General features: G+C 40.0%; 1 protein-coding gene across 2 annotated transcripts in view; it reads left to right on the top strand.

The window, feature by feature from the left end:
• The window catches only part of LOC115257976 (bestrophin-2), a 105289-nt gene extending 85961 nt beyond the window's left edge, over positions 1-19328 (top strand). For both annotated transcript variants that reach the window (XM_029857932.2, XM_029857933.2), the window contains exons 3-9: positions 12387-12497; positions 12619-12790; positions 13100-13942; positions 14004-14262; positions 14332-14507; positions 14575-14770; positions 18675-19328. In XM_029857932.2, the coding sequence (XP_029713792.2) occupies positions 12387-12497; positions 12619-12790; positions 13100-13942; positions 14004-14262; positions 14332-14507; positions 14575-14770; positions 18675-19138 (2221 nt within the window). In that variant the 3' untranslated portion in view covers positions 19139-19328. The remainder of the gene's footprint in view (positions 1-12386; positions 12498-12618; positions 12791-13099; positions 13943-14003; positions 14263-14331; positions 14508-14574; positions 14771-18674) is intronic.
• Positions 19329-25611: the final 6283 nt, after the last annotated feature.

Here is a 25611-nt window from a genome sequence, read left to right as displayed (position 1 = left end):
GAACCCATGTTTATTCCAGCCAATCACGATCGAGCACATTTTGGATGCTCCCGTCGAATATAAAAGCTACTGCTTCTTCGCATCTTCCTTCATTTGCCTTTGTCGTCTCGAGGTGAACGCATCGAACGAGAGCTGCCCACTTTCTTCGTTTTCGCTCATTCTTCTTTGGTGGCCGTGTCGGCTCGGTATCGATGGTTGTCGGCAAGGGTGTGTTGCACATTCACCTTCTAACCGTCTAACGCGGCAGACCAGGGAAGTGTTTCGAAAATTGGATTGATCGACGGTGGTGGCAGAGGCAGCAGCAAAATCCACAGAAAGACCCGCCGTGACGGACGAATTTGCGAGTTGCGTCGCTTTTCTTTCCTCGGGGCCTCGATTTGGATTGAGTGACAGCGGCGCATTGCTGAGAGCATCAGGATTCGCATCCACGGCAGCAAGCGGCGGGTTAATTTTCGACGGCGTTCAGCATTCAACAAGGAATAAACCAACACGCATTGTGTGGCATGATGAATTCATGTCATTTTCTGTTATAAATCGTTCAATATTTAAACGGTTCTTTTCAGAACCATCGAAAATTATTCCTCAAGAGTTGTGAATCAGATAATTATTTCATTCCATCGAACAGGAAAAGTGTGGTGTGACCGAAAAGTGAAAGATTGAATGCTTGATGGCCCCGCAACAATGATGATGCCGGCCACTATTGGCTCCATCCGGAATTTAGCAACGCTTTATCCTATCCGGACCATTTTTAGTGGAACATTGTTTAATTATAGCATTTTCGAGTTAAAATGATCTGAATCTTCCAATATTTTGGTTACTTTATTCGTTACATGAAACTTTTCTCATTTCTCGGTTGATAAATCGTTTCAAGCGTCTGGTGCATGTGGGGCGGGGCATGCAAACGAAATAAACTGGAAGCCAGCCAAATGGGAGGAGCTTCATCTGCTAATCTAGGGGTATAAAAGCTGTACCCTCTGTTTTCTTTCGTCATTTTCGTTGGATCAGTCAAGGTGGTTGGTGTCACCTCCAGCCCGGCAGCAACACACACGAACACAGCGACGACTCTGCTCGGCCAGGAATTTCAGCCGTAAGGATGGAAGAAAATCACTTCTAACGATAAATGATACACCATACGAACAATCAAAGATAGCCGTTGCTCTTACGGTAGCACGATACGACACTCTCGCGCTGTGCTCGTATCACAGAGCAATCAAACATCTGATGCACGCTTTATCACGGGATCTACCGTTATCGGATCATGTTACAAGTCGCGATAAACTTTATTCATCACGATTATGGCCACTTTTGCTCCCGGAGCCAAAATTCATGATCTGGAATAATACATTCATATGCAGATCGTGAAGCTTCAGCAATAAGAATGCACAAAAAGTGATCGAAAATCGAAATTTATCATTTCGACTTCATGATAACGATCGCATCGCGGCCGCACATCCCGAGCGATTCATTATTCGCGGAGCATGGTTTGTTATGAATGCTTGACGACAAAATTCTATCGTTGTTGCTATGATCGCGCGATGCCTTCCAACCGCGACACATTTGGGATCCTATCATGATCACTAGATTTCCAGCAAGCTGCCGGTTAGTGTTCGAGGGCATTCAGAATTCAACGTGGCGTAAACTAACATGGCAGGACCACATCAAAATCGTCCATAATACAAACGGTTCTTTTCAGGACCACGGAAAATCTTTCCTACAGAGTTATGAAAAGTGAAAGACAGTTCCGCTTCTCAGCAAAAGTGAAGCCGACCATTAATTTTATCCATAGCAGCAAACAGTGGGTCAGTTTTCGGTGGCCCAGCATTCACCGCGCAGAAACCCAACACGCATTGCGAGGAATGGTGAATTCATGTAATTTTCTCTAGATTCCAGGCCTAATATCATCGATCGGGAAAAGCGTGGTGCAACAAAAAAGTGAAATATTGAATGATTGATGGCTCAGCAACAATGATAAAGCCGGCCACTAATGATTCCACCTGGAATTCCACAACGCATTTTCCAAATAAGACCATTCGTATATTTCATTTCTGGGATGATTAATGGTTTGAAGCGTCTGGGTGCATGCGGGCGGGGCATGCAAACAAAATAAACTGGAAAGGCAGCCAAATGGGAGGAGCTTCATCTGCTAATCTAGGGGTATAAAAGCTTTGTCCTCGGTTTTCTTTCGTCATTTTCGTTGGATCAGTCAAGGAGGTTGGTGGCGCCTCCAGTACGACAGCAGCACACACCAACCCAGCGACGGCTCGGCTCGGCTGGAAATCTCATCCAAGGCAGCAAGCGGCGGGTCAGTTTACGACGGTTTCCAGCATTCAGCATGGAGAAAACCAACACGCATTGCGTGGCGTGGTGAATTCATAAAAATCGTCCATAATATAAACGGTCCTTTTCAGGACCAAATAAAATCCTTCCAAAAGAGTTATGAGTTTGACCGGCAGTGGACTTTGGCAACGCATTATCATATCCGGACTATTTTGCGTGAAAAGTTTTTCAATACTAACATTTTTCAAATTAAAATGATCTAAATCATCTAATATTTTGGTTACATTATCCGTTCAATGGAAATTGTCTCATTTCTCGGTTGATTAATCGTTTGATGCGTCTGGAGCATGAGGGGCGGGTCATGCAAACGAAATTAACTGGAAAGCCAGCCGAATGGGAGGAGCTTCATCTGCTAATCTAGGAGTATAAAAGCAGTGTCCTCTGTTTTCTTTCGTCATTTTCGTTGGTTCAGTCAAGAAGGTTGGAGGTGGATGTCACCTCCAGCAAGGCAGCAGCACACCAACTCAGCGACTACTCTCGGCTATCGTGCTAATGCACCAGGAATCGCATCCATGGCAGCGGAGCGGTGGGCCAATTTTCGACGGCGTCCAGCATTCTCCGCAGAGAAAACCAACACGCATTACGTGGCATGGTGAATGCATCATAATCGTCTATTATTCAAACCAGTTCTTTTCAGGACCATCGAAAATGAATCCTCAAGAGTTAATTAGATAATTTCCAACATCGATCGAGATGTAGTGCAACCAAAAAGCAAAAGACAGAGCATCGTTGCCAGCAATAGTGAAACTGGTCATTATTCTAATCCACGATCGCAATATGATGTTTGGGAAGTAGGTTGTCCCAAAATTTGCACATGAACGAAAAGCTTGGGGGCTCACCCTGCAAATGATAGCTAAGGGTGTTAGAAACAAACTTTTGTATGACGGCAACTTTCAGAAATGACGTTTAGAGGTCGCCCCGGCGAGATTTTTGAAAAATGGCCATTTTTCTTAATAAATTTCATACAAATATTTTTTACCGTACAAAAATTGGCAATACTCACTATTTTTATAATTTTTACAGCTTGATATGGATCCAAGCTACTTGGGAAAAATAATTAACGACATGTTTTGCAGGTAACTTTTTGATACTGAATTTTTGAATTTACTAAAATTTGTCATTTTTTGATATACTGTGCATTTTACCCATCATAAAAAGTATCTGAACATTATGCTAATTTAAAATAATTTCCATAAAAAGATAGGAAATTTTATGAGGAAAAACTTTGCCGAAGACAGCATGGCGTTTTTTCTATCCGTTTTGGAGTTATTCACGATTTACTATTTGGTGAAATTTTGATTTTTAGGTATTTTTAAGAAAAATCACAAAAGAACTGCCCAAAAACACATACAAAGTAAAAAATCACGTATACTCAACAAGTTTTTCTCTTCATTGTGTTTAGGAATTATGGTGGCATCATTTATTGAATTTTTGTTTCCGTTGACAAATCCATTTTCTTTGATATAGAAAGGTACCTACTAGCGAAAAACTTTATCATTAGGTACCATTTTGAGATGCCTCAGTAGACCATGGCATTTTTAACGGATATGTACTGACAATAGTCCATTTTACGAGCCGATTTTATGAATGAATTTTGACAGGAGGTAGCGTCCAATAACCCGTGAACATCATATCATCATCAACATTGTTGTCACATCGTAAAATGGCTCATGGTTTATACGAGCATAATACACAATCAAACACACGGCACATTTTCTATATCATTCCTCAAAATATGCCGTTTTGGTTTTCAATGATGTTGTTCAAATCGTTCAAAGACATGAATAACACGTTCTAGTAGTCCCTATCATTTTGATCAACACATAGGGCGATAAAAATGACGTCACTTGTTTACGTCCAAAACTGTTGTTTGCCAATAATAGCCTACCTTATCCTACTGTATGCCGTGTATGTGTTATGGTAAACAAATTGTTCTAAAGTGCCCCACACAATACATACGTTTGCGTGTGCGAGACAGTAGTTTCACACATTTCCCATGGGAAAACTGTCAAAAAAAACGCAAACCTCGACGGAACGGACGCTATATGTTACAGGCTTAACCTTGGATAACATTACGTTAACTCACTGGTTCATCTTATCCCACCCGTTTCAATTTGCCTCGGTATATCTTATTTTCGGTGTTGATAAGATAGTTCAAGTCAGTAAATGTAAAAAGAAACATGCTCTGCTTTTTAGAATGTCTTGAATTGGAACTTAGTATCTAAAAATTGGTATTCTTACGTAAGATGTTCGTAATCGCGGGTATGGATCAACGTATTCGCCTTTATTCACTTTGCCACTGTTTCCTGGGCTGTTTCACTGGTCCAGGACGCATACGTCTTCGTGTAGAAAAATAATTGAGAATATCGACAGGAAAGTAAGATAAACGCGAAAATAAGGCTCAACATTTTGTGGAGAATATCTTTAAAAATCAATAGGCAGTACGTAATTTTTCAAGAGAGCTAGCTCTTTAAGAAATCCTTGCTAGTTGATTTCTATATGAAGGGATTGAATAAGAAAAAAACAATTAATTATGTCACCATAATTCCATAACACAATCAAGACACAAACTTGTTGAGCATATGTGATTTTTTACTTTGTATGTGTTTCTGGGCAGTTCTTATGTGACATTTTTAGAAAAGTACCCAAAAATTCAATTTTCACTAAATAGTAAATTGTGAATAACTCTAAAACGGATAGAAAAAACGCCATGCTGTCTTCGGTAAAGTTTTTCCTCATAAAATTTCCTATCTTTTTATGGAAATTATTTTAAATTAGCATAATGTTCAGATACTTTTTATGATGGGTAAAATGCACAGTATATCAAAAAATGACAAATTTTAGTAAATTCAAAAATTCAGTATCAAAAAGTTACCTGCAAAACATGTCGTTAATTATTTTTCCCAAGAAGTTTGGATCCATATTAAGCTGTAAAAAATATAAAAATAGTGAGTATTGTCAATTTTTGTACGGTAAAAAATATTTGTATGAAATTTATTAAGAAAAATTGCCATTTTTCAAAAATCTCGCCGGGGCGACCTCTAAACGTCATTTTTGAAAGTTGCCGTCATACAAAAGTTTGTTTCTAACACCCTTAGCTATCATTTGCAGGGTGAGCCCCCAAGCTTTTTGACCATGTGCAATTTTGGGACAACCTATTGGGAAGCTATGGCTTAACGCCTTTCAATATTATAATCATTTTATCCTTTCGACGAAAATTCTTTCAAACAACGGTTGAACATTTATCTTCAAAATGAAATAATGCTCAACCCCCAAGTGATGGCCAACCACGCGAGTTACGGAAGGTTTAACTAATTAACATCTTATGAATGCGTTCAGTGAAATGAATCATATCGTCGGTTTCCTGCAATAGGGGCACAACTCAAAAAATGTGAATTTTCAGAATGAGCGTTTTAAAATTGGCAACCTTGAAGCACCTCCTACAAGTTCACTTATTTATCTCATTATTCTACAAAAGTAAACAAATTTCGACTGTTGTATCATGGAGGGGGACTGAAGGACTATCGGTTTCATGAATTTTGGATTACTATTTTTCAACGACTATTGAAAAAGTTGACTGATTTTGAGTTGTGTCTTTATTGCGGAAAATTGGTGAAAATGCAAAAATCTCGAGTTTCTCAACGAATTTTGGAACGAGTCTTTGTGAGATGAAAGTTTGCATAGTTTTTCATCATTTGCCATGACAAATTTTGAGTTGTGCCCCTATTGCAGGAAACCGTCGATATAACAACTTTAATCAACACATCACTCCGCCGATTTTAATTTTGCCAGTATACATTGTATAGGCCTTTTATGTGATAAATCCGTTAGGCATTTTTTTACGAAGGTCGGACAACAATGACCCGAAAAATCAGCTGATGTAAGACTTCAAATGAAAGGGCCCATTTTAATATGTAAAAATCAGAACTTCATTCCAGCCTTTGTCCTACGTCAACATTGCGGTTATGTCTCAGACATTACCCACCCCTAGTTTTTCATATAAAGTTCAAACTCGTCGATCGTCCCCTTATAAGACCTTATAAGACCAATTCCGTTCAAATTTTCGCTGTAGCTTATGTAACCCTAAAACAACAAATTAAGCTGGCAAGACTTAGAATATTTTAAGCTTAAATAAATTTTCTTTAAAATTTTTGGGCCACCCTATTACTCAAGTTGGATAGAACGAATTTAAGAACGAAAGATTGATGTTGACACTGTGACCCTAGTTAAAATGAATCGGAGAAGATATATTAACTGAACTTGTGCAATGCAATGTTTTCCAAAAAATGTCCAATAATAACTTTGTTATGAATAATAAAATCGTAAGCGTTGAAGTAAATCTGTGAAGTGCACCAATCATAACAACCCTGTAAAGCAAAGCTAAGAACACTAAGCGCGAGAATCGTTCAAACTGCATCACTACACCACCCATCCAGGGAGTGACCGTTTTGCACGAAATGGTAATTAAAAATAATCAATTTAAACGGCGATTCCGTGCGGTTGGTCGACTGGTTTCCAATGGACAAGGCATTGTTTGAATGGGATTTCTGGCTTGCAAAAATGTTCGTGGCGATAAGGGATGAATTTTCTAGAAGGGCAACCATTCAATGTTATAGTTTTCCTAGTCACGTGAATTACTGTGTCGAATGACTAAGGCATCAGTCGGATCTTAGTGAAGCTTTAAAAAACATGCAATGATGGAACAGTCATGATACCCTAAAAGTAATGACATCATAACTTCAGGATAAATAAAAAGCCGAAGAGATTATCACAAGTTTTATAATTAAGCTATCCGTTTATTGTCGCCCACTAGGCACTATAAACAACGCAGATATCTTTAGCTTGACATTCAGTATTCAATTTAGCAACAATCGTGTCAGCCTTAAGCTCAAAGCTAATGAAATGATCATAAATGCAAAATGCCACAGCCCAGTAAAGTGATTAGACGATAATAGGCTTCATCTAATTTGTTGTCGGTCGCTTTTGTACTGTGATCTGCTACCGACTGCGACGCTTCATCACCTGTCCGTCCGTCATCGTTTAGTCGCTGAAAGCGAAGGAAAATGGTGATGATCGAAGGAGGAACCGTGAGTTGCCTCCGTATGAATTTTCCCGCGACACAATAGCTTTTTCAACACTGGTACTTCATTAATACGACAAGAGTGCTACTTTAGTCAGAGGTTTTACAAACGAATTGCTAATTTATTGCTAATTGCATTGTCGGCATCGTTGCTGAGAGGAAATTTATCAAGGTATACCTATATCTTACATGGTGGATTTGGTATAGTCCAATGGCTATCACTTCTGATTCGTCTGCAGAAGTTCATTGGTTCAATTTCTGGCCTGCCCCTTTCTTTATATGTATTGTGGATATACCGGCTACTTGTATTCTACCGGTCGCTTCAGTATGGCCTCCAAAGTAGCCGTTTTATATAAAGAGTAACTTAAAAATGATTTTAAACATTTTTATTGTATGCGCTATTCCTCGTTGCCACTAGCTACTCAGCGACATTCATTTTTTGACAATCAAGTTGATTTTTATATGAAAACGGCTACTTTGTAACGGTTACTTAAGTCGGTAAATCCACAATACTTTATATCTTACTTCATCTTCTCTACATGCGCAACTCATATGTTATTCGTTACACACTTAGAAAAAATCACCGACTTCGGTAATGTTTTACCGAAATCTCAACCGTTAAATTTGTTTTATAGGAGAAATTCGGCAAAGTTTGCAACCTTTACCAATAGAGTTAATAAACTATAGAGGACGAATGTCGCTGCTGTTCCCTTTGTTCTCGTTCGCAAACATCCCGGGTATCTATCTGTCAAACTGCATACTTTTTCGCTTTGACACTTATATCCCTCCCTATCTTCGCCAGCAAGAGATGTTGCGGCGGCGACGCCAGCGACATTCTCCCTCTATAGTTTATTACCTCTATTCCTTTACCGAACTGCGTTAGATTCTATCAGAAAAACGTTCACATTTTAACGAAATTAAGATTTAATTACAGAATTTCGTTGCATTACCGAACGAGCATCAGTTAAAATTTCCATGGGGGTGCTACGGTGATCTGATTTTGTTGCCGCTTATCATACGCAACCAGAGCTCACTATTACCAACATTCACTCGGGAGAAAATAAGGAAAAACCTGAGTGGTGCGAATAGAAGCGGTTTTATTTTTCAAGCTAGCTAACACACACCTACACACTCCCGGCACACAGCTTGTAAACACGCATGAGCGTTCAATTTTCTTGCAACCACCTCTCTCAGCGCGGTTGTCAAACACGCCGTCGCGACGCTGTTCGGAAATGGTAAACATGATCAATCCAATATTATTCTTCTTCTTCTTTATGGTTTTAGTACTTACTGGGACTTGGCCTGCCTTGCGTCATCTTTGTGTTTTTTTGACAACTTCCACATTTATTTATTGTAGGCCTTTCTTTGCCTGCCATTGCATGAATTTGTATATTGTGAGGCAAGTACACTATGCCCAGGGAGTCGAGAAAGTTTCTCCGACCGAAACGGGAATCGAACCCGCCATCTCCGGATTGGCGATACATGGCCACTAGGCTAACTGGAGACTTCAGTTTGACAGATAACGATAATATTTCACAGAATTTCGGTAAAATCAGCTAACTTTACTGATTTCTTTCGGTAAAACTGTTTGCCGAACGCTCAGCGGTTGAGATTTCGGTAAACCAAAGTCGGTGATTTTCTTGCTGTGATGGATGTGTGGGACTACGGGGGCAGACAAGTGCAATTCCTTCACTTGCATGGTCTATCGCATGTATCTCCTGAATACTCGACCTTTGCGCCATGCGGCTTTGCATATGAGATGGTGCCAAGGGGGCTTCCTGGAAGCTCCCAGAGAGCCCAAAAGAGGGCATTCAAAATGGTTTCAAGAACCTTCCAGGTGTTTTTTTCAGGGAATTTCAGGAGCCTTTAAAGGGCGTAACGATAGGTTTAGTTGGCATTTCAATGAGATTACGGGGATAACAGGGTCGTATCAATAGAATTACAGGAATATTGAGGGGGGGGGGGGGTGTCAGGAGCTTTAAAAGGGCTTTCCAAAGGGGTTCAGAGAGTTTTAGGAGGGCTTCAAGAACGTTTAAGGGCGTTCCGAAAGTTTCCAAGAGCGTTTGATAGCGTTTAAGTGGCGCTTCAAGAGGTTTTTAGGGGCATTTCAGAGGGTTCTGGAAGCTTTCAAAGGCGTTCCAAAGGGTTTCAGGTGCATTTCAAGTAGATTACGGGGATTTAAAGATATTTTCAATGCGGTTAAGAAGGTTTCAGAGAAACATCAAGTCATTTAAGGGTCATTTCAAGGGTTTTTTTCTGGAGGGGTTTCAGGAGCCTTTTGAAGCCGTTTCAAGGGGTATCAAGGGCGTTTCAATGCGTTTCAGGAGGGTCTCAGAAGCCTTTTACGGGTATTTAAAGGTATTTCAAAGAAATTACGGAGATTTCAGGGACATTTCAATAATATTACGGGAGTTTTAAGGGCGTCACTTGTGAAGAATATGTATGCACCACCTACATAAATCGATGTCAAACACGATGTTATCTGTGATTTCTAAGAAACAAAGCCGCAACTTAACGATATTCGGAGTTCAAATGCAACTCAAGTGACAAGATGGAAGTTGTGTGTGCTTTTTTTGCAATTCTTTTAGACCAGTATAAAAAGCAACATATTATTTAGGATGATGTTGCAGGTGCTGCTTGGGATATTTTCTGTCAACACGCACACTACCGAGCCCCTCGGCTCCTGTTAAATATTCGCCATTTCGCGACCCGCATACAGCATGCCGAGCTCTTCATGTTCTTAATAGTAAACTTGTTAGCGAGCACCATATCGAATCCTTTGGATGCTGTTAGTACGCCACAACAGTTAGCTTCGAACTTAACCACATTCTGTTTGGACTCATTCAAAGCGCCCACGTTTTATCCTCGCGCTCTACTCGACCAGCCTCGGCGATGAACTAGCCTACACTAACGAAAAGTTTTCTGGCGATAAGAATTCTCACTCAATCAATTTTTCTTCCCGGCACGGTGCCGAAGTCGGCAATGCGATTCCAGTTGGAGGCCGGCTTCCGGTTCACAGGTCAAGAGGACCAATATCCGTGAGCTACTTAGTCAAATCCCCGACCGATGGTCCTAGCTTACACGGTCGAAGAAAACCCCGACATGGAAGTTCTCCTGGTGGTAGCATCTCGACCAGCGAGGTGCCGAAACTGACCCGGTGATTCAGGTTGATGGTAGACCGGCACTCCGATGACATACCGGTACTACGGTACTACGCGACGGTCTACTCGGTCAAGTAACCGGTAGTGGTTCAATATGCCACTGGGACCCCTTAATGTCTGTAAGTGTTCGCAGTTCAGTGTGGAGTATTTGTGAGATTTTGTGAAAAATTGAAATCGTGGTTTATATGAAACAGTGCAGGTAGTGCCCGTAAGTATCGTGCAGTTTTCTCTGTTAGTTACTGTTAGACCGTGTTAGTACAGTGAAAGTACAGTACTACAGTACAATGTCTCGGGTAACTGTCCGAAAACTGAAGGCCAGTGACCCAACAACACTCTACTCCATTATACTGAAAGACTGGCACAAGAACCGTAAGTAGTGAACAATCGTGCGGAAGGTTGTACCCGCATAGAAAGAGTTGAAGATAAAAATGCAAATGCGAGTGAAGCCTAGAAGGACAGCTGGTATTTGGTTCTTCCTCCAGCAAACCTATATGATGATCCTCATACGTAAATCCGGATCCATATAACCCCGCTGTTTTGGATAGAACTCGATTCTGTAAGAGTTCAAGTGACCCCCCCACTTTCGTTGGAAAGATTCAGAGAGTTCCGCAGCTGACCGAGTGCGTCAACATACTCGGCCGCCAGAAGACCAAAAGGGCGTGTGAATGCCGCCATCGCGTTGCTTCCCCACCCCGTAAGGCTGCAGAAGAACTGTGCACGTCGCCATCGTTGAAGACCTGGAGGAGTAGGCTAGTCGTGCAAAGTAGAAGAAGGGGCCCTGAAGAAATGAAAAGGCCAGTTTAGAGTAAATGTAAGAATATGGCAAAGTAAAGGGCAAGATGCCGGAAAAGTCCGGGAAGTGTAAGAAGAGTAAAAGACCGGAAAAGTCCAGGAATAAATGTGCAGAAGAACGTAACATGACGTGAGTTTTTAAGTACGATAGTGCGAAGATTCCCTGCCAGCTGTTAACTGGTCGAGAAGCATGCCGACCCTGAGTATTGGTTTAGGAGGTCTCAGGAAGGCTGCCCTCTTGAGCTATTCAGCAGTTACATCCCCTGGTACTCCTTGAAATCCCCTGGCATCCTCTTTAAACGCCCCTGAGATCTCCTGGTACCTCTCCTGATACTCTTCGGAACCCCCTGAAATGCCCTCAACCTCCCTTTGCGCCCCTTGGCCGCCATTGTCATAGTTTCCGTTAATATTACATTTAAATCCAAAACGCCTTATAGGTTCGTATTGCAGAATTCTGCTCTAATGATCCGTCCATGCTTTCTTGACCAACATGTTTTGTAGAATAAAACTTGTTTAAATCCATAGAACTAAGATAAAACTAAAAACATAAATATTTTGATAAAAGGTCTTCGTCAAAAATAAGTAGACTTCATATATAAGTCTCATCTCACTGAGTCGTTTAAAGCAGTTCAATGAAAACCCATAATGAATAACCTGTAACATATGGACATATCGTATTTTCTAGCTAAAAGTTGAACATTATCCTACCCTTCAAATTTATTTTTTGTATACTACTTCAAAATAACATCTTAGATCAAGAAGTTGATCTAACAGATTTCATAAATGTTATATGTAAAGAATAATTCAACTAATACAAAACTTCATAATCGAAGACGAAGATAAACACTGTTGATCTTCGGTATTTCATTGAAAGAGAGGTTTTATGGTTTTTATATGGCACTCTGAAAAAAAAATGATGTTGGAAGCAATCGCATTATATTGCATAATTTTGTAATAACTTCCCATCTTAAGAACAGTTTTGCATATACTAACTTTTTTTTTTTTCTCCATTTTAGATGGCGTGGCAGTGTATATAAAGCCATTTGGCGAGAGTTACTAGCATATTTATGCGTCTACTACACACTAAATTTCACCTATAGATATGGTCTGAATGAAGAAGGAAGAAGGTAAGTCGTTGTATCCACCAATCGTTTAAAGTCATGTTATTAACAAATATGAAAATTGAAGTAATTCTTAATTAAGGAACTCTTAATTACTTGAAATCCTCGTTACTCGTTGTATTTTCAGAGTATTCGAAAGGATACGGAATTACTGCGGGCAGCAGCGGGAAAACGTGCCACTCTCGTTCGTTCTGGGCTTCTATGTGAGTCTGGTGGTGAAGAGGTGGTGGGAGCAATACCGTTTGCTGCCCTGGCCCGACACGCTTGCCCTATTCGTCAGTGCTGCCATCCAAGGCCATGTAAGTGTTTTATTGGGTTTTAGTATTGAGGAAGTATTTTGACTACAACTTTGAGCACTGTCAGTATAGAGTCTTGAACAGAAGTTTTGAATTGAAGCTGAATTAAGAGCTAACATTATTCACTAGAATATCGAACCTTCAATCAGATTCTCATAGTTTTAGGGACAATGCCGGGTTATTTGCATCCATTCCATGGACCTAAATTGATCGTATCGATATAAATAAAGTTGAAAACCTCTGTTAAAGATTCAATATTAAAAAATATGATTGCCATAAAATTCATGTTTTGTATGTCAACATTTATAACAGGATGAAACTGGCCGACTGATGCGACGAAACATCATGCGATACATGGTCCTCGCCTACGTTATTACTCTGCAGAAGATTTCCCTGCGTGTGAAGCGTCGCTTTCCAACCTGGCAACACCTGGTGGATGCCGGTTTGATGCTGGAAAGCGAGCGGAAAATATTCGAAATCATGGACTCCAAGAGTCCCATGTCCAAATACTGGATGCCCCTGGTATGGGCAACCAACATCATCAACCGTGCCAGAAAAGATCAGATGATCCCATCCGATCACATTGTACAGACTCTGCTGATGGAGCTGTCCGACATCCGACGACGGTTAGGCGGTCTCATCGGTTACGACACGGTCTGTGTACCGTTGGTATATACACAGGTAGTCACGCTGGTGCTGTATTCCTACTTTACGGCGGCCATCATGGGCAGCCAAATGATCCCAACGTTCGACCCCAAGACCAACACCTACATGGAACTGGATGTGTACTTCCCACTGTTCACAGCACTACAGTTCGTGTTTTACGTTGGTTGGTTGAAGGTTGCCGAAGTCCTTATCAACCCATTCGGTGAGGACGATGATGATATTGAACTGAACTGGTTGATCGACAGACACATTAAGGCATCATACATGATCGTCGACGAGATGCACGATGAACATCCCGAACTACTGAAAGATCAATACTGGGAGGAAGTGGTGCCAAAAGATTTGCCATACACGGTTGCGTCCGAACACTACCGACGAGAAGAGCCGAAGGGATCGGCTGAACACTACGTCGTCAAGGAATCCGAAGCGGTCTACGCGAACATCGGAGGTGGTAAACGTCCTGTGAACGACGAAGTCTACGCTGATTATGTAAGTACTTGTAATTCACTGATAGATTAATAAAATATTCATCACCAATTCTTTAAAACAGGAAAGCGTAGACACTCCTATGGCCGAACGCCGTAAGGGCTGGTTCGGTCGACAGATGAACAGATTTTCGATCCGAAGCGCTTCGACGACCTACTCATCCGGTCTGTTCAAGCGCCATCGAAACAACTCGGTGTACTCTAGTCCGGAGGCTGGCATCACACAACCGATTGCCGTTGGGGCTCCGATGCAAAAAATCAGCTTCTACGACAAGTTCGTGAGGAAAAAATCCGGACATCATCCGCGGCAGATAGTTAAACAAAGTGAGATCAATTCTTCAAATCGTAAGTCGGATCTATAAAACATCTAATGACTCTTCTCATCAAACACAGATTCCAAACTGAGCCTTAACGGGTCCGTTATTTCAAGTGTGCCACCGAAGGCCCGGCCTCGCATTCCTACTCCAGACGTTGCCAAGGATAGCAAAATGCATCCACTAGCGAACATCGCCACCCTGCAGGACCGGACGTCCAACATTGCGTCCGGCGTGGCGCTGATGACCACTCAGGTATACTCAGTTTCTATCACTAAAGACAGATCTACCGTTTTCTACATCCTGCTCTCATTCCTCACAGCTGGCCAACAATCCGTCCATTTACCCGGCGTCTACGCAGTCGCAGTACAACAGTGATCTACCGGTAGTGGGTACACTGCTGCTGGCTCCCATCAAGGAGCTCGACTCGAACTCGGTGTCCAATACTCTGCACGCCGGCCAATCGGCAACGGCGGCCCTAGCGAAGTCCATTCTGCCGTCCAATATCAAAAGTTCTGGTAAGTGCAGTTTCTGACAGTTGTATTCTCACCATTTAAAATAGTTATTGACCTTATGATAGATATATGCCCTCAGGTATACTTCCAGAAGTCCCTTCAGAGATTAATTCATAAGGATTCATAAATGCCTCCTGGAGATCCATCAAGAATCCCTAAGAAGTTTCTTTAGGTAGATATTTTGAAATTAGTCTAGGGGCTCCTGCAGGCATTCCTTCTGAAGTTCCTTTGGAAATTCCTACAGCAGTTCTTACAGAAATTAGTCCAGGATTTCCTTCAGAGATTCCTCCAGAAGTTTCAGGGATTCTTGCAGATGTTTCTTCAGAGATTCTTCCTGAATTTCTTCAGGGATTCCTACAAAAGTTCCTTCAGAAATCTCTCCAGGAGGTCCTTCATAAAATCTTATAGAAGGATCTAAGGATACCTCCTGGAGAATACAGGGATTCCCCCAGTAGTTTATTCAGAGATTCCTGTATAAGAGTTCCTTCTAAGATTCCTTCAGAATATCCTTAGAGGATTCCTCGAGAAGTTCCTTTAGGGATTTTTCCAGGGATCGCTTCTGTGGTTCTTTCAGATTGTAGGTTGAGATTTTTCAAGAAGGACTCACGGATGCCTCCAGAAGTTACATCAGCGATTTCTCCAGAAGCTCATTCAGGAATTCCTACAGGAGTTCTTTCAGAGAATCTTCTATGAGTTTCTCCAATAATTTCCCTAGGATTATAATCAGGCATATCGCCAGGATATTCTTGAGGGATCTTTCATGGTGTTTTCTACAAGTATTCCTCCAGGATTTCCTACTGGAATTCCTCCAGGAATTCTTTAGGAGATACCTCCTGCAAATAATTACCCCTACCCCGGAAGATTCCTTTTGGGTGATTCCGTAGAAAATCTTTCGAGGATTGCTCCTGGAAATCCTTCGGAGATTCCAACCGGAATTTATTCGGGAATTCCCCTTGAAATTCCTGCAGGAATTTCTCTTGTAATTCCTTGGAGATTCCTCCTGGACTTCCTTCCGGGATTCCTCTGGACATGCTTCGAGGATTCCTCCTGGAATTTTTTTAAGAATTTCTTCTGGAATTCTTCGGGAGATACCATTTGGAATTCCTTTGGGGATTCCTCCTAAAGTTCCTTCGGATATTTCTCCTGGAATTCTTTCGGGGATTCCTCTTGAAATTATATCGGGAATTCCTTCTGGATCTTAGATTCTCTTTCAGAGTTTTCTCTTAGACTTCCATCGAAGATTCCTCCTGAAATTCTTTTGGGGATTTCTCCTGATATTCCGTCGTGGATCCCTCCTGGAATTCCTTTGGTGATTCCTATAAGAATTCCTTCAGAGATTCCTCCTGGAATTATTTTGGGGATTTCCCCTGGAATTCCTTTGATGATTTCTCCTAGAACTCCTTCGGGGATTCTTTCTCGAATTCCTCCGGAGAATTTCTCCTGAACTTTCTATAAGGATTCCTTTTGGCATTCCTTCGGAGTTTCCTTTTGAAAATCCTTTTGTGATTCCTCTTCGAATTTCTTCAGAGATTCCTCCTGGCATTCCTCCGAAAATTCTTCATGAAATTCCTCCGGGAATTCTTCCTAGAATTCTTTCAGGGTTTCCTAGGGGAATTCCTTCTAAAATTCCTTCGGGAATCTCTTCTGGAATTCCTCTTGGAGTTCCTTCGGGAATCTTCTGGCTATTCTTCGAAAGTTTCTCCTAGAAATCCTTGATTGAATTTGAAAATTATTCCTGGAATTCCTTTGGGGATTCCTCTTGAAGTTCCTTCACAGATTCCTACTGATATTCTTTCGAGAACTCCTCTTGAAATTCCTCCTGGAATTCCTTAAGAGGAATCTCTTAGAATTTCTTCGGAGATCCTCCTGAAATTGCTTCAGAAATTCCGCATTGGATTCAACCTGGATTCCTCCTGCAATTTTTTCGGGATTTTCATCTTGAATTTTTTTCGGTGATTACTCCGGAAATTCCTCCTGAAATTCGGGGATTGTTCTTTTATGAATTTTCTTGGGGGATTCTCCTGAACTTCCTATGGGAATTCCCCTTGGTATTTCTTCGGGGTTTCCTTTTGAAAACCTTTGAGGATTCCACTAGGAATTCCGTCTGAGATTCCTCCCGGAATGCCTCCTGTAATTTTTTCGGGAATTCCTCCTAGACTTTCTTCGGAGATTCCTCCTAGAATTTCTTCGGGGTTTTCTTTTTGAATTTCTTCTATGATTCTTCCCAAAGGTCCTTCGGGAATTTCTTCTGGAGTTCTTTCGGAGATTCCTCTTGAAATTCATTCGGTGATTCCTCTGGATATTTTTTTGTTGATTCCTCCTAGACATTCTTTGGGAACTCTTCCTAGAACTCCCTTGGGAATTCCCACTGGAATTATTTTGCGGATTCCAGGTAGGATTTCTTTGTGGATTACTGCTGGAGTTCCTTTGGGATTCGTACTGGAATTCTTTCGGGAATTCTTCCGGGAATTCCTCCGTGGATTCCTCCTATAATTTCTTCGGGGATTTCTCCTGGAATTCCTTCGGGGATTCTTCCTAAAGTTCCTTTGGGGATTTCACGTGGGGGATTCTTCCTCCGAGGATTCCTCCTCGAAACCCTTTGGAGATTTATCCTGGTATTCAGTCGGGGATTTCTTCTGGAATTCCTTCAGGATTTCCTCTTGGAATTCCTCTTCAAATTTCTTCGCGGATTTCTTCGGAATTCCTTCAGATATTGCTCCTGGAATCCCTTCGAGGGATTCTTCCTGAATTTCCTTCTGAAATTCCTCGAAAATTCCAATAAGAGATTTCTTCAGCAGTTTCTGCAGGGATCTCTCTAAGAGAGATTCTTGAACCATCAGAGATTCCTGCAAAAGTTCCTCCAGGGTTTCATACAGCAGTTCCTGCAAAGATTAATCCAGAAGTTTCTTCATGAAACTTTTTTGAGGCCCCTCCTGGTCTTGCCTGAAATCATTTGGGGATTCCTTAATGTAAGTAGTGTAATCAAACGTAATAAATAGTTTGTGTCAACAATAGTCATGAAAATGCTCAGACTACAAATTCTAGAGCGTAATGACAACTTCTTATTTAGTTCACCACTGGATTATCGCACGAGTTTTTAAGAGTGCGAAAACGTAAACAAAAGAGCGCGATTGCAACAAATCAACTTGGTGTGTTCAAAGCACTTATGAGCCATTTTACGAAGTGACAACAACGTTGATGATGATATTGATTTTCACGGGTTAGGACGCTACCTCCTGTCAAAATTTCATTCATAAAAATGGCTCGTAAAATGGACTATTGAGGATAAATCAAAGAAATAGTGCGCCGAAGACATTAACTGGACTTAATGCAATCGTGCTCTTTTATTAACGTTTTCGCACTTATGAAGACTGAGTGCGCAGTTTTTTTAACGTTATTTCGCTTTTTTTACTGAAATAACACTTACTAAAAAAAATCTACGTAGTTCAACCTTTTTTTCCAAATTATAAATAATATTTATCCTGATCATTTGGGATATCCCTTGTAATCCAAAGTGCAATGTTACATGATTGCAAAGTTATGCCCATACTTTTTGGGACACCCTATTTCATGTAAAAAGAAATGGAAATAGCTCTGAAGCTCAGATGGTTTGGAATTGTGACTCACTGTATCAATTGATATAATTTGGTTGGTTTCTTTCTACCGACAAGTACGTGAATCATCAATGAGCAATAATGGTTTGAAAACATCCTATTTGTCGTTTCGTCTCATTGATTACAATATACCGTCCATGATCAGCCGTGTCTGATGTACATACATCGCTGTTCTCAGAAGATTTCACTGATCGCTCCCAGGCATATATGTTCGTGCCTATACAACGATAAACTCGACACCTGTAATTAAATACAACTCGCTAATTGGCCACCACCTTCTCTTCTCCCCACAGTTACCACCTTCACCAAGGACGGCACCAACCTAGAACTGGCACTCAGCAACACCTCCACGCTGGGTAAAGCCGGCTCGCTCGGTGCCAACACGGTCCTAGTCCTACCGGCAGCCACCGCCGGCACCAATGGCTCCATCGACAGCACCGACAACGGCGGAACAACCACAGCGACCGCGGCCAACCTGGTTCCGGCCACGGCCGTCCCGGTGACCGTTTCCTCCGATGCCATCCCCCTCGCGATTACCTCGATACCGCTGACCTTCACCGTGACTCCGGTCACCACCACGGCGGCAAACGCCAGCACAGGAACCATCATTACCGAATTGCCATGCGACAACGGTGTCGAGGTCAGCAGCACCGTCACGCTGAACAATGAGAAGAAATCATCCACATCTGAACCATCGTCGTCCGCTGCATCCACACTTAGCAAGCGGAAACCGAAGCATAGTGAAGTTTATGTTTGAGCCGTCCGGTCTGTGGGTCGATTCGCATGATGCTTGTGTGTATATGGGTGAAGAATGCGCTAGCAATACGGTGTTACATTCAGAGACACGCTTCATAATATGATCTGATGGAGGTTGTAGGTTGTAGGTCTATACAGTTATGGGCCCATACTACCTCAATGATTTTAAGCTTCTTGTTATTTGGCAAAGTTTTGCAAGAAAAACGGAATATGGGTTGGAGATCCAATTACTCATGTACCGTTATTTAGCAACAGCTTTAAATATTTTAAACTTTCACAAAATTAACTTTTGGAATTCAGAAGCGACCGACTGGACATGCAACCTACAGAAAGTAACTTTAAATATATAGTGACAATCTTTAAAATCATGTATGTATGCTTTGAACTCTTTAAATTAAATTTTATAAACAATCACTTTTTAACCGATAATCTTTTCGCTAGCATACAGCATCTGCGGTCGCGTTACCGGCGTTTCTACGAGTTACAAAGTCGAATAACACAGAATGGTTTTGCCTGTGTTATTAAATACTACACCATAGCGTGCATAACTGGTTGTGCACACGAATGGTGCTGTGGCATGTTGCATTTTTGCAAAAAAAAAAGGAAACAAACAAATAAACAACAGTATACTTGAATGTGAGGAGAAGTATTAATTTGTTACAATCAATTGTTCAAACGATCGCAAAACTGATGATTACTTACTACTGATAGACGATTGTTTTAAATTCTATAAACAAAATAGCATTTCATACGTTGCTTAGAGAGCATTGCTTAGGGTTTTAAAATTCTGTAAATAGAACAAGTTATTTTAGCTATCTAGGCTAGCGAGCAGTCAAGTCGAATTACAATTTTATGCCTGTGTGTTGTTGGTTGACCAGCGACTACCCGAATGAGAAGAACAAGTGAGACAATTACAATAAACCAGACGATCATGTTTTATTCAATTACACTGTAATGTTTTTAATACTAGCTAAAGCTATATCCGAACTGCACTGAATAAATATAGGCTGTAAATCAACAGAAGTTATACTACCAACAAATCGACGTATCAGCTCATTCAGATATTTCCATTTTTCTTGGCCAAGTATTCTCATTCTCTTCATCTGTGTGATGATTGTTTCAGATTTCTTTTCATGTGTACATGCGTATTTATACATGTGCTTCAATTTGTCAACTCGTTCTACCTATTTCGAGTAATATTTCAAAACCAATGTATTGCGGGATAAGAAGAAATTTCTTTATTTTACCTGCCTTTTTGACTACAAAGTACCGTAATCCGTGGTAACATTGATCAGAATTCTCGATCAAAGCAAACGTTACATGTTTCATATTTTTAAACAAGTACTGGCCCTCTAAGCTGAGTATGTGTTAAGCTACTCGAAAAAGTAATGGGAAACTTTAAATTATGTTAAAATAAACTTTTGAAACTAATTTTTGATTTCGTTGATTTGGGGTAACATTGATCATGGCAGTGATCAATGTTCGTTTGTGTTGGAAATACACTTCCTCACTGAATTTAGGGTCTCTGATTTCAAATATGTTGTGCAAATTCTTACAAGTTTGGGCATATGTATCATACCTTGGCCTAATATGCAAGCCGCTTTAACCATTTTGACCATAACTCGTGAATTAATAGAACTAGAAATGATATGATGACCGTATCACGCACCCTATTTTTTTTTATTTATGTGTGTTTTAACACTTTACACAATGCAAGATTCGCCACTCGGAAGTAAACTAACGTAAATATTCAAGAACTTACTTAATTACCTTGAAAGGATTTGATGCGATTGTATGCAATGTTGGTCTATGGTACAATAATTGGCCTATTAGTGGATACAACGTTGGCCTATTAGTGCTAAAATTGAAACAAAAGGTTACAGTTGAGGGGGTTAGAAGCAAAGGGGTGTAAGTGACAAAAACTTACTTTCGAGTAAATGAGGTTTGAAGTTTTTGATCAATTTTTAATCCCATACAAAATGTATGGAGTTTCAAAATCAACCCAATTTTCTCTGATTTATTGTAATTTTTCAAATCATCGTAGAAACAATCTTAAAAAAGTTTCTGAAAGCTTGAAATGTGAAGAATTTTATGATATGCTCAGCCCAAAATCGACAAAATGGTCACTTACACCCCTTTGATTCTGGGCCCCTCAGTTGTTTGTCGCACAGCTTCTCCGATCTCTAGTTATGCGTGTTTATTTGAGTTTTTGGTTTACGGTATTAAGATAGGTCGAACGAGGGGACTATGCCAACGAAGAATATCAGAATGTGATTTATATTCTAGGATGTTCTAGGTATTCCAAACTGTTCTGTGGTAAAGTCTAAAAAATCTACAAGAATAACTTTATGTATTTTCGCCATAAATAATAGTATTACATAATATACTGGGATCCGTGAAGCTCTTGAAATCTACAATGTCGTTTATAGGGATATTCCTGGTCAGCCAAACTATCTTGGACTTCAGAACTTCAAGTCTACACTCGTAACAGTAGCCATATATGTCATTCTGAGTATCGTTGCATAATCAACCGCGTTTACTGGACCAATCTGAAGTCTACTTGGTATTATTACAAACCCTTGGGACATTCAGAGTGGTCCAAACTGTCCTATAATGAAGTCCTACAAGAAAAACTTTACGTGTTTTCGCCATAAATAATAGCAATGCATAATTTGCTGGGATCCGTGAAGCTCTTTAAATCTCAAATGTCCTTTAGAGACACTCTAGGGATATTCCTGGTCAGCTAAACTAATTTGGAGTTAAGAACTTCAGGTCTACACTCGTAACAGTAGCCATGTCTCGTATACTAGAAATCCTCTACATAGAGATGAGCGGAAGTTACATACGTCGATTCGGCAACGCTGTTTGTTTTGTTTACAACAGCTGCCAACACTTGCTACAAAGCTAGATGTTCAAACTTTGTGCGTGACTTCGTTGTGATTGAAGTTGTTTTGTTTACATTTTCTAATTATGGTAGAATTTTTTTTCAAAATTTTGTTGAAATAGCGGAGAAATCTAAGAAATCTGAAATTCAATGCAAAAGTGATGCGCTAATTATATCGGCAGAAGTGAAGCAAGAAGCGCAATGGAAGTTTTTTCGACAAGTGCAGCAACAAAAGTGTCGTCATAAGCATGAGCTTTTGAAAGCAGAATTAATAAATTTTTATCTTTTTATTAAACATACATTGCCGCCAATATCTCGATATTAAAAATAAATAATTTTAATTTATTTAGTTCCGATTATTGCAATACCATTCAAATGACGCCTTCCTACGAACGATAAGCATGTTCATTTGGCTCACACTTTGACAGTTCTCTCTGCATGATTGGCTCACAATGGCCGCCTCCGCAGATCTCTATAATGTAGGATTACTATCGTATACTGAGTAGCGTTGCATATTCAACCATGGAAATCTGAAGTCTACGTGATGTTATTATAAACCTTTGCGACATTCAGGGTTGCCAAAACTGTCCTATAATGAAGTCCTTCAAGTCTACAAGAATAACTTTATGTGTTTTCACTATAAATAATAGCACTGCATAATCTGCTGGGATCTGTCAAGCTCTTGAAACCTCAAATGTCTTTTTGAGACACTATAGGTGTATTTCAGGTCAGCCACAGTTCTTGAAGTTCAGAACTTCAGATCTACATTCGTAACAGCAGCCATATCTGATATACTGAGTAACGTTGCATAATAAATCGTGGTCACTGGACTAACCAGAAGTCTACTATATATTATTATGGACCTTTGAAACATTATGGGCCGTCCAAACTGTCCTGAAGTTTAATTCTTGACAGTAACAGTAGCAATTCTCACAGTGAATTGTACCATTACACATCCAACTGAATTTGTAGTCCCCCTGGCATTTCATGAGCCATTCCAAGACAATTTTGAAATATCAACTAAACCACTTCGGAGACCTTAGCTTCAGTTCTACACTTGTGATAATAGCCTTTGTCAGTACGTTAAGTAGTGTTACATTCACTGCACTGCCATGAATCGCATATCTGTCCCATTTGCATAGAAAATCCAGCAAACATGGGGCTGAAATGTGATTCATGGCAGTGTAATTACCAAAGTAGTTCGAGGAACCAAAAGCGTTGTTATATATTTTTGGGATTTTATGAGCCATGCTTACTATTATGGAGCTTGGAGCTTAGTTTTAAGTAACTCTCAAGGGTCACTGCATGAAATATTTGTGATAATTTAGATCATCCAATCTTACATGGAGTACACAACTTTATATCAACACTTGCAATGCTAGCTTGCTACAATAAATAATGATACATTATGAACCATATTTACTAATATTCTTCAAAGACTATTAGGCATTATATTGTACCTTTGAAACATTTGTGCTATAAAAAGTTACGTTACCTAGTCTAAACCACCCAGATCCGTGAACTTATGTAAAACTCAGAGCAATTCCAAAATACCTTTGAGATATTTCAGGTTTACCAAATTTCCCTACAACCAAGAATTTCCAGGTAAGATGAAGATATGACGAAGCCGAGAATAAGGATTGCAGCCACGAATCAAGTGTTGTGGTGAAGGTTTGTTGATTCTGTTCTAATATAATTGTTATAACTGCTAAATAAATGAAATAGATACAGGGGATACTCAAAATAACTGGGACAGGTAAAATTTTCACTTTTCAAAAAATGTTCAATTTGCTGTAACTTTTTGAAAAGGGCATCAAATATTCTCAAATTTTTACTGTAAGTTCATCAACTAGTTGTGTATCAGTGATTCAAATTTGTAAAAGATCGGGCTATTCTTCACGAAGATATAAAGATTCTTGAAAAGGGTATAATTATTCGATAGCCAACTTTGAGCTTTTATATCTCCGGATTGAATTAACTGATTGCAATGAAATTTTGACCATTCATGACTTATATGATGAACTCTTAAAAACGTTTAACTTAACTTCAAATTTTTAACAAGAGAAAAAGTTATAACGATTTCATTCATTTCACGATTTTTTAGTAAATTCATCAATTTCTAATATGCATCCCATTACTTTCTCAATTTATTAGCGGTTATGTTGTAACTTTCCTTCAAAACACATTTGTATATAAGTCATTTAGAGGGAAATTAATTGAACTATAATTTGCATCTTGAATTTTGAAACGATGTTGAAGTTTTGGATAATTTGTTGTTTTATTAGAAAAATAATCCAATGGTTATAATTTTCTTCCGTGTTAAGAATTTTAAGTTATGTCAAAGGTTTTTCATAGCTCATTATACAAGTCATGAATGGTCAAGATTTCATTGCATTCGGTTCATTGAATCCGGAGATATAACAGCTCAAAGTTGGCTATCGGATAATTTTACCTTTTTCTAGAATCATTGTAACTCCGTGGACAATGATCCGATCTTCTCCAAAATTGGACTACTGATACACAACTAGATGATGAACTTACAGTAAAAAATTGAGAATATTTGATGCACTTTTCGAAAAGTTACAGCGAGTTGAACATTTTTTGAAAAGTGAAAATTTTACCTGTCCCAGTTATTTTGAGTAACCCCTGTACAATCATTACGATTGGTACTGTTGTGTAACTCAAAACAGTAAAAAAGATATTATTACAGCTGCAGACTCCATGTTGCATGGCACCCATATTGCTGGACTGTGTGTACGATTCTGAATATCAGAATATCCCGAAGCTAGGTCAGTCTCTGATAGTATTCTGTGAGCTCCAGTAAGTATAATAGATTATAAAACATATCTCTATATAGCCAAAACAGAAACTCCAATTGCTGTAGATAATAGAGTTTTACCACCTTAATAGTTTGAATGACCACAGCCGATCTGATGATGTCCATTCAACATTCAAAAGATTTACTGGACATGACAGATTACAAATCGCAGCTTTGTATAATGAAAGAAATTACCGTAACACCCGTAGACTTTAGGGAGCATCCATAAAGTACGTCACGCTTAGAGGGGGGAGGGGGGTTGTGAAAAGTGTGACAATCAATGTGTTAAGTATAGGAAAAACCCGTACGAAGGGGGGAGGGGGGTTGAAAATTCCCATTTTTAGCGTGACATACTAAATGCACAGACAAACAGACGTTGATTGATTGATTTGTCTTTATTAGAGAGACTTTCAGCCCTTGGCTGGTTCGTCTCTTTACAAACAGACGTATGACTTGGAACAATTTGCGATAAAAACCATCGTCACGAAAACATAATCGCCCAATGCTAGCCAGGCTGTGTTACGCAAACTACTCAGTAGGTGGCAGTAGTGAGCAAACGTCAAACAAGAGCAAAAACGATGCGAGCGCCGTAACCGAGCGATTTGCGAACTACAAAATATTTAAACTAACCGGTAAAAAGGGTAACGATGGGAAGTGAGTAGAGTGAGACGTCTGTTTGTCTGTGCTAAATGGATGCCCCTTAGGAAAAAATTGGATGACCTAGGATATCCCGACTGATCTGATACTGTCTTTTAAACTTTCAGAAGACCTA

Source organism: Aedes albopictus, chromosome 2, assembly GCF_035046485.1.
Source record: "Aedes albopictus strain Foshan chromosome 2, AalbF5, whole genome shotgun sequence".
Lineage (NCBI taxonomy): Eukaryota > Metazoa > Arthropoda > Insecta > Diptera > Culicidae > Aedes > Aedes albopictus.
The sequence above is the reverse complement of the archived record's forward strand: the minus strand, read 5'-3'. Positions and strand labels throughout refer to the sequence as shown.